Source organism: Haliotis rufescens, unplaced genomic scaffold, assembly GCF_023055435.1.
Source record: "Haliotis rufescens isolate VD_foot unplaced genomic scaffold, xgHalRufe1.0.p SCAF_4, whole genome shotgun sequence".
NCBI lineage: Eukaryota > Metazoa > Mollusca > Gastropoda > Lepetellida > Haliotidae > Haliotis > Haliotis rufescens.
In genome coordinates this window covers 54,246,347-54,261,386 of record NW_025964112.1, presented here as the reverse complement: position 1 = coordinate 54,261,386, position 15,040 = coordinate 54,246,347, and the positions used below count along the sequence as shown (strand labels likewise).

The following is a 15,040-nucleotide window of genomic DNA, read 5'->3' as shown; positions in this document are numbered from 1 at the left end:
GTTTTGATGAGGACATGCAGGCCGCCAAATGTACCTGCTGATAATGAACGGAAGGTCGTCCATCAAATTGTCCTTTCAAATTCATATCGAAAGCATGTTTTGAGTTTGGCACATGAAACTCCTTTGGCAGATAAACAAAACTTGTGACAACATTCTGTCCCATGTTGGCCTAATTTGCGGCATGATGTGACTGAAATTGCAAAACATGCCATGTGTGTCAAATGGTTGGCAAACCTAATCAGAAAATTCCAGTAGCATCTTTTCAACCCATTCCAGCCTTTGAAGAACCTTCCAGCAGGGTTATCATTGATTGTATTGGTCCTTTGCCTAAAACTAAGTCAGGAAATCAGTACATGTTTACTATCATGTGTGCTTCCACAAGATTTCCATTGGGAAACTTACAGCTCAGGTTATAATCAAGGCTTTGATAAATTTCTTCACCATGGTTGGTTTGCTAAGATTATACAGTCAGATCAGGGCTCTATTTTCATGTTAGGTGTTTTGCAACAAGCTATGCACCAGTTAGGCATAACTCAGGTTAAGCCTCGTGCATATCACCCTGAATCTCAAGGAGCTTTAGAGAGACAAGACTCTTAAGAATATGATAAGGACTTACTGTTTTGAGACTGAGAAGGGTTGGGATAGAGGCATTCATTTGTTGTTGTTTGCTGTGAGGGAGTCCCTAGGTTTTAGTTTTTATCACCTTGTCTTTGGCCATACAATTAGTGGACTTAAAGGAACATTGGCTCAGTGATAGGTCTGAAATGAGTTTGTTGGAGTATGTCTTATGGAGTATGTTTCCATACTTGACGCATCAGTGCCAGTAGTTATGACTGATGCAATTCCCTGTTTTGACTTTTCACCATGTGTCCCAATGTTTTGTTTCAGGTGAACTACTGACTTGCCTTTGCATGTGTTTCTGTTTGGTTTGTTTGTTTGTTGTTTAACGCCGCACTCAGCAATATTCCAGCTATATGACAGCGGTCTGTAAATAATCAAGTCTGGACCAGACAATCTCGTGATTGACATCATGAACATCGATCCACGCAATTGGGATACGATGACATGCATCAACCAAGTCAGCGAGCCTGAACACCCGATCCCGTTAGTCACCTCTTACGACAAACACAGTACCCTTTCACGGCAAGCATTGATTGCTGAAGATCTATTCTTCCCCGGATAGTGACTTAATATCAAGTTACCTCTGAAAGGAAGCACGTTCTATTGTTAAATACATTTACCAATCTACAATACAAAGCAGATTATTTTTGTCTAAAAAAAGACCTTCATTGCATTAGACCAAATACGCCGAGTTTTATATACTTTAGCAACAGCAACAACACTCTAGCACTCTAGCAAGACACTGGCACTCTATGTGATCCCATATAAAGTGACGCCCGGACCAAAACAGATGGTTTAGGGTACTTGTTACCCTACCTGGCGTTCGGCATTAAGGGGCTAAAACAAGCACTGGTCGGCTCGGAGTCAGTATACTGAAGCAGAGTGGGGTATTCGTGTTAAACTGCGGCATAGTATCTCAGTGGGTAAGCACAAGCAACCATACACACTCACGTGCGTGCACGTCGCTATATAAGTGCAATAATTTTGGACGCGACCCCATTTCACCTCACCTCACATATAATGTGATGTATCGATGACCGGGCAAACACGAGCACGTCCACGTTTCAGAGAATATCTACGATCAAACACGAGCTCTAAATGCACAGAGTAGTTAGCGCAAAAAAAGATTTCAAATAGTCGCATACGGAACGTTTCGCGGGCGCCGCCTTGAAACCGAATTGTTTTAGTCGTTGTGGGCACCGTGGTTGTAGTTGCCGTGGTCGTAGAAGCCTCCGCTGAAAGAAAACAACCATTAACGTTACTTGGTCGTACATTTAGGCATTTACAAATACATAATTGTGTAGAAACATTCTGACAGTTTGGCTGTTGAGGAACCAGTTCTGGGTAGGGAGCTGTACGTTAAGTTAAAGGGGGAGAGCCAATAACTCAAAGCTCTTGCCAACAGGGCACTTACACTCTTCAGAAGAAGCTGACATGGTTCCACTTTGCTATTATTTTAAGGGTAGCGTTTTGATGAGGACATGCAGGCCGCCAAATGTACCTGCTGATAATGAACGGAAGGTCGTCCATCAAATTGTCCTTTCAAATTCATATCGAAAGCATGTTTTGAGTTTGGCACATGAAAGTCCTTGGCAGATAAACAAAACTTGTGACAACATTCTGTCCCATTTTGGCCTAATTTGTGGCATGATGTGACTGAATTTGCAAAACATGCCATGTGTGTCAAATGGTTGGCAAACCTAATCAGAAAATTCCAGTAGCATCTTTTAAACCCATTCCAGCCTTTGAAGAACCTTCCAGCAGGGTTATCATTGATTGTATTGGTCCTTTGCCTAAAACTAAGTCAGGAAATCAGTACATGTTTACTATCATGTGTGCTTCCACAAGATTTCAATTGGGAAACTTACAGCTCAGGTTATAATCAAGGCTTTGATAAATTTCTTCACCATGGTTGGTTTGCTAAGATTATACAGTCAGATCAGGGCTCTATTTTCATGTTAGGTGTTTTGCAACAAGCTATGCACCAGTTAGGCATAACTCAGGTTAAGCCTCGTGCATATCACCCTGAATCTCAAGGAGCTTTAGAGAGACAAGACTCTTAAGAATATGATAAGGACTTACTGTTTTGAGACTGAGAAGGGTTGGGATAGAGGCATTCATTTGTTGTTGTTAGCTGTGAGGGAGTCCCTAGGTTTTAGTTTTTATCACCTTGTCTTTGGCCATACAATTAGTGGACTTAAAGGAACATTGGCTCAGTGATAGGTCTGAAATGAGTTTGTTGGAGTATGTCTTATGGAGTATGTTTCCATACTTGACGCATCAGTGCCAGTAGTTATGACTGATGCAATTCCCTGTTTTGACTTTTCACCATGTGTCCCAATGTTTTGTTTCAGGTGAACTACTGACTTGCCTTTGCATGTGTTTCTGTTTGGTTTGTTTGTTTGTTGTTTAACGCCGCACTCAGCAATATTCCAGCTATATGACAGCGGTCTGTAAATAATCAAGTCTGGACCAGACAATCTCGTGATTGACATCATGAACATCGATCCACGCAATTGGGATACGATGACATGCATCAACCAAGTCAGCGAGCCTGAACACCCGATCCCGTTAGTCACCTCTTACGACAAACACAGTACCCTTTCACGGCAAGCATTGATTGCTGAAGATCTATTCTTCCCCGGATCGTGACTTAATATCAAGTTACCTCTGAAAGGAAGCACGTTCTATTGTTAAATACATTTACCAATCTACAATACAAAGCAGATTATTTTTGTCTAAAACACGACCTTCATTGCATTAGACCAAATACGCCGAGTTTTATATACTTTAGCAACAGCAACTACACTCTAGCACTCTAGCAAGACACTGGCACTCTATGTGATCCCATATAAAGTGACGCCCGGACCAAAACAGATGGTTTAGGGTACTTGTTACCCTACCTGGCGTTCGGCATTAAGGGGCTAAAACAAGCACTGGTCGGCTCGGAGTCAGTATACTGAAGCAGAGTGGGGTATTCGTGTTAAACTGCGGCATAGTATCTCAGTGGGTAAGCACAAGCAACCATACACACTCACGTGCGTGCACGTCGCTATATAAGTGCAATAATTTTGGACGCGACCCCATTTCACCTCACCTCACATATAATGTGATGTATCGATGATCGGGCAAACACGAGCACGTCCACGTTTCAGAGAATATCTACGATCAAACACGAGCTCTAAATGCACAGAGTAGTTAGCGCAAAAAAAGATTTCAAATAGTCGCATACGGAACGTTTCGCGGGCGCCGCCTTGAAACCGAATTGTTTTAGTCGTTGTGGGCACCGTGGTTGTAGTTGCCGTGGTCGTAGTTACCGTGGTCGTAGAAGCCTCCGCTGAAAGAAAACAACCATTAACGTTACTTGGTCGTACATTTAGGCATTTACAAATACATAATTGTGTAGAAATTATAAGTATACATAACTTTGCGTACGAGTTTGTAAGATATGGCTGAAGATGGGAAGATGTTTGCCTGATCCTGTTATTTGTCTTGAACCTAGCACTTCCGAAAGTACTGAAAATCTTGAAAAAGAAATTCAAGGCATAAGTCCTTTGTGTGTTGTGACTTGTGATATGTCTGAGCAAAGTTCCTCTGAGAATGATTCCAGTTATGATTTGGCTGGCACTGTTATGAATCATTCACTTGACCTGTCTAAATCTTGGAGGGAGAGTGCAAACATTCTGACAGTTTGGCTGTTGAGGAACCAGTTCTGGGTAGGGAGCTGTACGTTAAGTTAAAGGGGGAGAGCCAATAACTCAAAGCTCTTGCCAACAGGGCACTTACACTCTTCAGAAGAAGCTGACATGGTTCCACTTTGCTATTATTTTAAGGGTAGCGTTTTGATGAGGACATGCAGGCCGCCAAATGTACCTGCTGATAATGAACGGAAGGTCGTCCATCAAATTGTCCTTTCAAATTCATATCGAAAGCATGTTTTGAGTTTGGCACATGAAACTCCTTTGGCAGATAAACAAAACTTGTGACAACATTCTGTCCCATTTTGGCCTAATTTGTGGCATGATGTGACTGAATTTGCAAAACATGCCATGTGTGTCAAATGGTTGGCAAACCTAATCAGAAAATTCCAGTAGCATCTTTTAAACCCATTCCAGCCTTTGAAGAACCTTCCAGCAGGGTTATCATTGATTGTATTGGTCCTTTGCCTAAAACTAAGTCAGGAAATCAGTACATGTTTACTATCATGTGTGCTTCCACAAGATTTCAATTGGGAAACTTACAGCTCAGGTTATAATCAAGGCTTTGATAAATTTCTTCACCATGGTTGGTTTGCTAAGATTATACAGTCAGATCAGGGCTCTATTTTCATGTTAGGTGTTTTGCAACAAGCTATGCACCAGTTAGGCATAACTCAGGTTAAGCCTCGTGCATATCACCCTGAATCTCAAGGAGCTTTAGAGAGACAAGACTCTTAAGAATATGATAAGGACTTACTGTTTTGAGACTGAGAAGGGTTGGGATAGAGGCATTCATTTGTTGTTGTTAGCTGTGAGGGAGTCCCTAGGTTTTAGTTTTTATCACCTTGTCTTTGGCCATACAATTAGTGGACTTAAAGGAACATTGGCTCAGTGATAGGTCTGAAATGAGTTGTTGGAGTATGTCTTATGGAGTATGTTTCCATACTTGACGCATCAGTGCCAGTAGTTATGACTGATGCAATTCCCTGTTTTGACTTTTCACCATGTGTCCCAATGTTTTGTTTCAGGTGAACTACTGACTTGCCTTTGCATGTGTTTCTGTTTGGTTTGTTTGTTTGTTGTTTAACGCCGCACTCAGCAATATTCCAGCTATATGACAGCGGTCTGTAAATAATCAAGTCTGGACCAGACAATCTCGTGATTGACATCATGAACATCGATCCACGCAATTGGGATACGATGACATGCATCAACCAAGTCAGCGAGCCTGAACACCCGATCCCGTTAGTCACCTCTTACGACAAACACAGTACCCTTTCACGGCAAGCATTGATTGCTGAAGATCTATTCTTCCCCGGATCGTGACTTAATATCAAGTTACCTCTGAAAGGAAGCACGTTCTATTGTTAAATACATTTACCAATCTACAATACAAAGCAGATTATTTTTGTCTAAAACACGACCTTCATTGCATTAGACCAAATACGCCGAGTTTTATATACTTTAGCAACAGCAACTACACTCTAGCACTCTAGCAAGACACTGGCACTCTATGTGATCCCATATAAAGTGACGCCCGGACCAAAACAGATGGTTTAGGGTACTTGTTACCCTACCTGGCGTTCGGCATTAAGGGGCTAAAACAAGCACTGGTCGGCTCGGAGTCAGTATACTGAAGCAGAGTGGGGTATTCGTGTTAAACTGCGGCATAGTATCTCAGTGGGTAAGCACAAGCAACCATACACACTCACGTGCGTGCACGTCGCTATATAAGTGCAATAATTTTGGACGCGACCCCATTTCACCTCACCTCACATATAATGTGATGTATCGATGATCGGGCAAACACGAGCACGTCCACGTTTCAGAGAATATCTACGATCAAACACGAGCTCTAAATGCACAGAGTAGTTAGCGCAAAAAAAGATTTCAAATAGTCGCATACGGAACGTTTCGCGGGCGCCGCCTTGAAACCGAATTGTTTTAGTCGTTGTGGGCACCGTGGTTGTAGTTGCCGTGGTCGTAGTTACCGTGGTCGTAGAAGCCTCCGCTGAAAGAAAACAACCATTAACGTTACTTGGTCGTACATTTAGGCATTTACAAATACATAATTGTGTAGAAATTATAAGTATACATAACTTTGCGTACGAGTTTGTAAGATATGGCTGAAGATGGGAAGATGTTTGCCTGATCCTGTTATTTGTCTTGAACCTAGCACTTCCGAAAGTACTGAAAATCTTGAAAAAGAAATTCAAGGCATAAGTCCTTTGTGTGTTGTGACTTGTGATATGTCTGAGCAAAGTTCCTCTGAGAATGATTCCAGTTATGATTTGGCTGGCACTGTTATGAATCATTCACTTGACCTGTCTAAATCTTGGAGGGAGAGTGCAAACATTCTGACAGTTTGGCTGTTGAGGAACCAGTTCTGGGTAGGGAGCTGTACGTTAAGTTAAAGGGGGAGAGCCAATAACTCAAAGCTCTTGCCAACAGGGCACTTACACTCTTCAGAAGAAGCTGACATGGTTCCACTTTGCTATTATTTTAAGGGTAGCGTTTTGATGAGGACATGCAGGCCGCCAAATGTACCTGCTGATAATGAACGGAAGGTCGTCCATCAAATTGTCCTTTCAAATTCATATCGAAAGCATGTTTTGAGTTTGGCACATGAAACTCCTTTGGCAGATAAACAAAACTTGTGACAACATTCTGTCCCATTTTGGCCTAATTTGCGGCATGATGTGACTGAATTTGCAAAACATGCCATGTGTGTCAAATGGTTGGCAAACCTAATCAGAAAATTCCAGTAGCATCTTTTAAACCCATTCCAGCCTTTGAAGAACCTTCCAGCAGGGTTATCATTGATTGTATTGGTCCTTTGCCTAAAACTAAGTCAGGAAATCAGTACATGTTTACTATCATGTGTGCTTCCACAAGATTTCCATTGGGAAACTTACAGCTCAGGTTATAATCAAGGCTTTGATAAATTTCTTCACCATGGTTGGTTTGCTAAGATTATACAGTCAGATCAGGGCTCTATTTTCATGTTAGGTGTTTTGCAACAAGCTATGCACCAGTTAGGCATAACTCAGGTTAAGCCTCGTGCATATCACCCTGAATCTCAAGGAGCTTTAGAGAGACAAGACTCTTAAGAATATGATAAGGACTTACTGTTTTGAGACTGAGAAGGGTTGGGATAGAGGCATTCATTTGTTGTTGTTAGCTGTGAGGGAGTCCCTAGGTTTTAGTTTTTATCACCTTGTCTTTGGCCATACAATTAGTGGACTTAAAGGAACATTGGCTCAGTGATAGGTCTGAAATGAGTTTGTTGGAGTATGTCTTATGGAGTATGTTTCCATACTTGACGCATCAGTGCCAGTAGTTATGACTGATGCAATTCCCTGTTTTGACTTTTCACCATGTGTCCCAATGTTTTGTTTCAGGTGAACTACTGACTTGCCTTTGCATGTGTTTCTGTTTGGTTTGTTTGTTTGTTGCTTAACGCCGCACTCAGCAATATTCCAGCTATATGACAGCTGTCTCTAAAGAATCAAGTCTGCACCAGTCAATCTCGTGATCGACATCATGAGCATCGATCCACGCAATTTGGACACGATGACATGCATCAACCAAGTCAGCGAGCCTGACCACCCGTTTCCGTAAGTCGCTTCTTACGACAAGCATAGACGTCTTTTAAGCAAACGTGGGTTGCTAGGTAATACAGGTGGGGCAGGATACACTCACCTTTTCGCGAACACCTGGCATCTTCTGTATATAATTGGAGTCTGTTTATGTCGCTTTTATTAACTTACTGTCAAGTTCGTTGCAGAAGTAATGGTTTTGATATACGTCCACATCGAGACATTCGCAAGAATACACGACAAGCGTCAAGGGCAATAGAAGGCAATAGAAAGGAATGCTCTTTATCACGACCCGAAAATTCCATGCAAATCTAAAATAACAAACACTGGTATTTTGCAATATATAATTATTTCATGTCTGTATTTGTGAACCTTTTCGTCCAAGTTTAACAACAGGAAATCCCTGACACCGACCTTATATAGAGTTTATCAAGTGACTTGTCAAGTGGAACGCAGTTCCTTCTTCCGTCCAAACTTACATTTATCGAAGTACGAATTTTGTGCATTCACCGGATTACATGCACAGGTTTTCAGATTCCCACTGCCAATTAGAATTGCTTAAATTTGTGAAACTAATTCATTTCGTAATTATTTACTGTTAAAATGATATATGATACTAATTCTAATGGTAGAAGACCAGATGGTGGAAACACAAATACGTGCATACATCCGAAACCCAAGTGTAGCGCCCCTTGGCAGTTTGGGTTATACTCCCCATGGAGCTGAGAATGATAACTGGAATGCATACGGATCCACTGGTCGGGAATCAAATGAAACTGCATTTGAGCAGATACTGGAACCTATAGTATATAAACGTATAGTAAAAGATAATATGTATCCTTCCCTTAAACTCACAAGTTATGCCTTTCCGGTCTTCCTGTCATCCTTTATTACAAAACCGATAAAAATGAACAAACCTGAATATCGTACCAGTATGTATAAAATACACCATAAAGATTAGATGTTGTTTGTTTGTTGTTTAACGCCGCACTCAGCAATATTCAAGCTATATGGAGGCGGTCTGTAAATGATCGAGTCTGGACCAGGCAATCCAGTGATTAACATAATGAGCATCGATCCACTCAACATACTTCAACCAAGTCAGCGTGCCTGACCACCCGATCCCGTTAGTCGCCTCTTACAAGCATAGTCGTCTTTTACGGCAAGCATAAATACCTACTGTACCCCGGATCTTCACGGGTTGCATACCTATACGACACGTCCTGGATGCCAAACCGCGGTAAAATTCAACATGGCAGTCCGCGTGTGATTATTTTTCTCTCGGTATTTCCTGACCATAAATGGATCGTACATTGTAACTGTCATAGTGTTGTATGAGATGCATTCCAGTGTCGTAAATAACAAAACAAGCAAACACTGAGGCGTACGTACATTGGTCTAATATTCCACATACACAGCATTATCCAGCATGCACTCGTCATCAGGCGAACCAGAACTACAACATTGCCTTTTACGTCAAGCATGGGTTGCTTAAGACCTATTTTACCCGGATCTTCACGGGTCCATAAAGACTAGATGTTACTCTTACATTTATCGAAGTATGAAATCACATTTTCACCGGAGTATATGCGCAAGTTTTCAGATTTTCTCATGTATAAGGTACTTAAATTAAACAAATATATATCATATGGTTTTTTTAAAATAAATAAATAATACTTACTTGTTACAAAGCAGGAAGTAGCCGACTCAGCAATGGGACACACGACCGTATGTGCCCATGGCAAGGTGCCCACAGAACAAGACTGGTTATAGAAGGTCGTGATGTTCGAACATGGGAAATCTGAAAGAGCCAGGCTCCAATTATCTACTCGGCACAGCTCTTTCACTGTCAAGGGAAAGCCGTCTTTCCTCACAGAACACCAGTTACAGGACGAACAATTGCCCTGTTCCGTGACTGCCTTGCAGATGCTGGTGATGTCGTCGTTGGTAAGATTTTGCGAGGAAGACAGGGTAATGGCACACGTAACCAAGAGTGCACTAATCATCATCTTCATCGTCATATCGGTTCGCTGGATATAAATATTCGTACATATCATTAATAAATATATTTTGAAGGCATCTTAGAAACATGCATTAAAGATCAATTATATGAATATATAATGTTTGTTTCTCGTTTAACGCTGCACTCAGCAATATTACAGCTATATGACGGCGGTCTGTAAATAATAGGGGTCTCGACCAGACAATCTCGTGATTGACATTATGAGCATCATCCATACAATTGGGATATGATGACATGCATCCACCAAGACAGCGAGCCTGAAGACCCGACCACCCAACAAGGATAGTCGCCTTTTACGGCAAGCATGGATTGCTGAAGACCTATTCTACCCCGGATCTTCACGGGTCGAATATTGTTCGGTGGTCTTAAATGTGAGTAACGGAGTACGGGTAGCCCAGTTGTCTAAGGTGGCGCAATTCGTTATCCAGAGACCTATGATTATGGGTTCGATTTTCTGTCGCACAGATTATTTCTTGGTTTGCCTGGGCTTGGTAAGAGTGGTGATAACATCTTAAAGAAATACATGAATGGTAGTGAGGATATCGTCACTCATTATTCCGCAAGTCTACAAACAATATTCTGTTTCATAGCTCAGCATAGTGTTGTTTTGAAGACTAAATAAGCTGAATTAAGCGGACACCTCATAATATATCCAAACAAGTTCCAACGGCGGTAATCCAGTCGCAATCATTCATCCACCCCAGTGGCACACAAAAGTGAGTGATTGTGTGAGTTGAGTTTAACGCCGCTATTAACATAACTCCAGTTATATCACGGCGTGTCAGCTTAATTTTGGAGGAACGCCCGAAGTGATGCAGGTCTCAGACGTTTACCACTTCGGTGAAACCCACGAGCATGGGTATGGTGCTGTCAAAACCTAGAAACATAATCAGGGCGAACCGGAATTCGAACCCACAATCATAGGTTTCTGGCGTGCCCAAGGGACGCAACTCTGCCCTGCGAATCGCGCCGCCTTAGACGCCACCCGTGCCCCCAGCACACAAAATACAAAATGGGAAATGATACGTATACATAATAACTGGAGATACATTATTGCACCAATGTGAGTGAGTGAGTCAGTATGGTTTTACGCCGCTTTTAGCAATATTCCAGCAATATCACGGCGGGGGACACCAGAAATGGGCTTCACACATTGTACCCATGTCGGAAATTGAACCCGGGTCTTCGGCGTGACGAGCGAACGCTTTAACCAATAGGCTACCCGACTGCCCCTGCACCAATGTATTGCAATTAACAGAAACGTGAGGTGGGTATTATCCCAGCTTTGAACGGTTTTTCATGGCGTGTGTGTGTAATGTAGGGGAAAATATAAAATTGACGTTGACGTTTATCACAGATATACCCCAATGAGCTCGGATAATGTGTTGACAAACCACGAATCATCACCAAGATGAATCTGGGATTCGAACCAACGATAATCTTGTTCTCTCATACGACTAATGGACGCAACACTACACAGCAAACTCCGAAACATTAAACAACTATTCCGTTTATGTCCTGGAATATTAGAAGTTGACCTAGACAATGGCTTCATAACAATGTAGGTTAACGTGCCATAGGGCTTGTGCACATAGAGCATGCATAGCACGTCTGGTCGAATACCTGATGTGAATGTTATCGCTAGCTAGGTATCTCTCCTGCGCACATTCATATCAAATTCCCCAATTATACCCAAAGGTATTCAGATGTTCAAACCCATTATGATGTAGCCAGAAAATAAACAGGTGTAGCGAAGATCGTTGAATATTGCGTTATATTGAGGAATAGCTGAGGTTAGGTGAATTGGGGTTTAACGTCGCGTCCAAGATTATTGCACTTATATAGCGACGTGCATGCACGTGTATGTGTGTGTGTGTGTGTGTGTGTGTGTGTGTGTGGCTTCTTAGTCCGGACTGATGCCGATTTATAGTGCTAGCACACTGAGATACCATGCCGCAGTTTAACATGAATACCCCACTCAGACACAGTATACTGACTCCGAGCCGACCAGTCCTTGTTTTAGCCCCTTAATGCCGAGCGCCAGACAGGGTAACAACAAGTACCATCTTTTAACGTCTTTTGGTATGACGCGGCTTGGTATCGAACCCCGGGCTCTACCATTAGACCACGGAGGCGGTCACATTGAAGAATAAAATATGAAAAGAAGCAATTAGTTAATGTAGTTTACACCAGCTGGTCGAGGGAGAATAGATAGCACATCAGTACATGCAAAAACATTCCTTTACTTGAACGCCATTATATTGATATTGTCCTGGGTGATCTGATTGGCACCCTGCTCCAATTAATGCAATTAGCTTTTCTCGAATATGCTCGAGGAAGCTAGTTTCTATGGTAACGAAACATTTTAAACATTAACGCCTGATAATGAACTATGCAGTAGTTATATTTTGTGACACTTAATACTACACATTGGATGAAATACCGTGTGTGCACATCAAAGGTATTCAACAATAACACAAACAAACTCATAGAGTTGACAGCAGCTTACCTTCTCATCAGGTAGCCCACTGCTAAAAACTTCCAAAGTCTTGCTCACAAGTCCAAAGTGTAACAAAAATGCTTCTACAGCTGCCTAACAGCCATTCACAGTCTAAAGTAAACCCCAAACCCATCATTTAAACGCAAATTCAAACTTAGCCTCATGACCAATGCAATTCTCTCGAAGCAAACTAAATACCACTATACATAAAACAAAACTAACTATAATATATATTTATCATACCCAAACCAAACCCTTTACTCAAGGTGACCTTAACATTCTTAACAACTACATAAAACCAAATACACATTTCCTCGGGGATTTCCACGCGCAACACCCACTCTTGGGCACAACAATTATACAAACAATTTACCCAACTAGCTATCACAAACATCCAACTGCAGTGGACAGTTCAATAACTACAGTCAAGTCAAAGAAGTTTATTGTACAAAAGGCCACCGGCCCATATACAAGAAAGAGTTACGCATGTAGATACAATTATATTTGTTACACATTGGGATATACACGTTGTTTGATTAATTCATTTCTTTTGGCTAATGCATGCTTAATATAAAGAGAAAGATTTAATATATTTGATCCGTTCTTTGTCGTCTGAATAACTACAAAGGCGTTTATCGGTGACATTGCTATTAAATAATCTTTGATATATTTCTTTCGGAGATCATTGTAAAATGGACAGACAAACACAAAATGAATTTCATTTTCTATCTCTAGCTTACACAATGGACAAATTCTTTTCATTTTTTCAATGGACAGTTTTCTTCCTTCATTTACAAATAGGTCTAGCAAACCCAGTCGATATTTAATTAACTGTTTTCTTAAGTTTTCCGTAGTGAGTATATATATATTTCTGGTTGAAGTAAAGTCTTGAAAGTTTTGTAATATTCGTGAACTATCCTCTAAAGTGGAGTGCCATTCTTGGAAGAACATATTTATCGACCGATTCCGAAATTCATTAAGAAACATATTTACATTTCCAACTGACTGACATAGCCATATAAATCCAAAACCATGCGAAAATAAAAGATGTCCAAGTATTCTTTCCCATGTTATCTAAATGTAGAAGCATGTTATAAGCTAATTTGGGGAGACGTTGTTCATGCATATGAAGAATTTTAAACCAATATTTTAAACATCTGATCTGAGAATTAACATATAATGGGTATCTACCACATTCACCATAAACCATGCAATTTGGTGTAAAAGATCCGACACAAAGAAACTTTTTACATGCTAATAAATGAACCTTCTCTAAACAGTCATAACGTTGAAATCCCCATACTTCAGAACCATACAATAAAATTGGTTGTATCTGGGTATCAAAAAGCTTAAAGAAGATATTAGGTGACATCGATCCCACTTTATGAGAAATGGACATTACACTTATTAAAGCTTTCTTTGCACGCAAGGACAAGTCAAGGGCACATTTTTTCCAATTCATTGTGTGTGAGAACCAGATTCCTAAATACATGTATGAGTAGTGATCTACATGTACTATATTGACTAACTGACCATCGAATGACCATCTCTCTTTCGACGCTATTGGACCACCTTTTCTGAAGATCACAATTTTACTGATAATTTCCAATCTTTGGTGTACGTACTTAAAATATCTAATTGCCTTTGAAGACCAACAACAGTATCTGACACTAGAATGACATCATCTGCGAAAAGTAGCATTAATATTTCTATCCAATCTGGGAACATTTGGATACATTGTTTACCACTGGCAGCTATTTCGTAATATAATTCATTAATGAAAAATGAAAATAAGATCGGACTCAAAATACATCCTTGTCTTAGGCCCAAAGGACAATCAAAGAAATCTGTTAAACTATCCCCACAACGAACACATGATCTCACATTAGAATACATTGATTTTAGAATAGTAAACATTTTCCCACGTAAACCAGCTTTTCGTAGACATGTCCATAGCTTAAAGCGATTGACAGAATCAAAAGCCTTTTTAAAATCTACAAATGCTACATACAGTTTATGCTTACGCCGTGACAAGGTTTTTTGAATAAGTGCATAAAGTGTAAATACATGATCTACGGTGGAATAACTTTTGCTGAAGCCAGCTTGAAATTCAGGAATCTTATCACGCATGGTCGTCCATTTCGAAATTCTATTGTTTAATATTGTAGTAAATACTTTTCCTAAAAGGCTCATTAATGAAATACCTCTATAGTTATCTGGGTCACTCCTGTCTCCTTTTTTATGCAGGGGGATTATTATAGAACATGACCAATTGCTTGGGAAAACTCCATTTTCAAATAGCTTATTAAAACATTTGCAAAGAAAAGGCTTAACTTCAAACTTAGAACACTTCAACATTTCGATAACTACATCATCAGGACCAGCTGCTTTTCCCTTCTTGAGGTGATTTATCGCATCTAGTATTTCGTTTTCAACAATGGGTGAATCTAGCAGAACTTCATCAACATCCGTGTAGCATTCACTAACATAATTTTGCATATCATCAGTTGCCATAGTGAATATTGCATCATTTGAAAAAACCTTCTTAAAATGACTAAGCCACTGCGACTTTGTTATGTCATCTGTAGCAGAAGATCTA

General features: G+C 40.6%; 1 protein-coding gene across 14 annotated transcripts in view; it reads right to left on the bottom strand.

The window, feature by feature from the left end:
- Nucleotides 1-15,040, bottom strand: part of LOC124115216 (salivary glue protein Sgs-3-like) — a 242,143-nt gene that overhangs the window by 94,255 nt on the left and 132,848 nt on the right. For 9 of the 14 annotated variants that reach the window (XM_048381860.1, XM_048381855.1, XM_048381866.1 and 6 more), the window contains 3 exons: nucleotides 6,226-6,330; nucleotides 3,854-3,958; nucleotides 1,767-1,856 (listed from right to left, as the gene is read on the bottom strand). In XM_048381860.1, the coding sequence (XP_048237817.1) occupies nucleotides 1,767-1,856; nucleotides 3,854-3,958; nucleotides 6,226-6,330 (300 nt within the window). Of the gene's footprint in view, nucleotides 1-1,766; nucleotides 1,857-3,853; nucleotides 3,959-6,225; nucleotides 6,331-9,599; nucleotides 9,949-15,040 lie in introns of all 14 variants that reach the window. The other 5 variants (XM_048381862.1, XM_048381861.1, XM_048381863.1 and 2 more) reach the window with 2 other exon arrangements.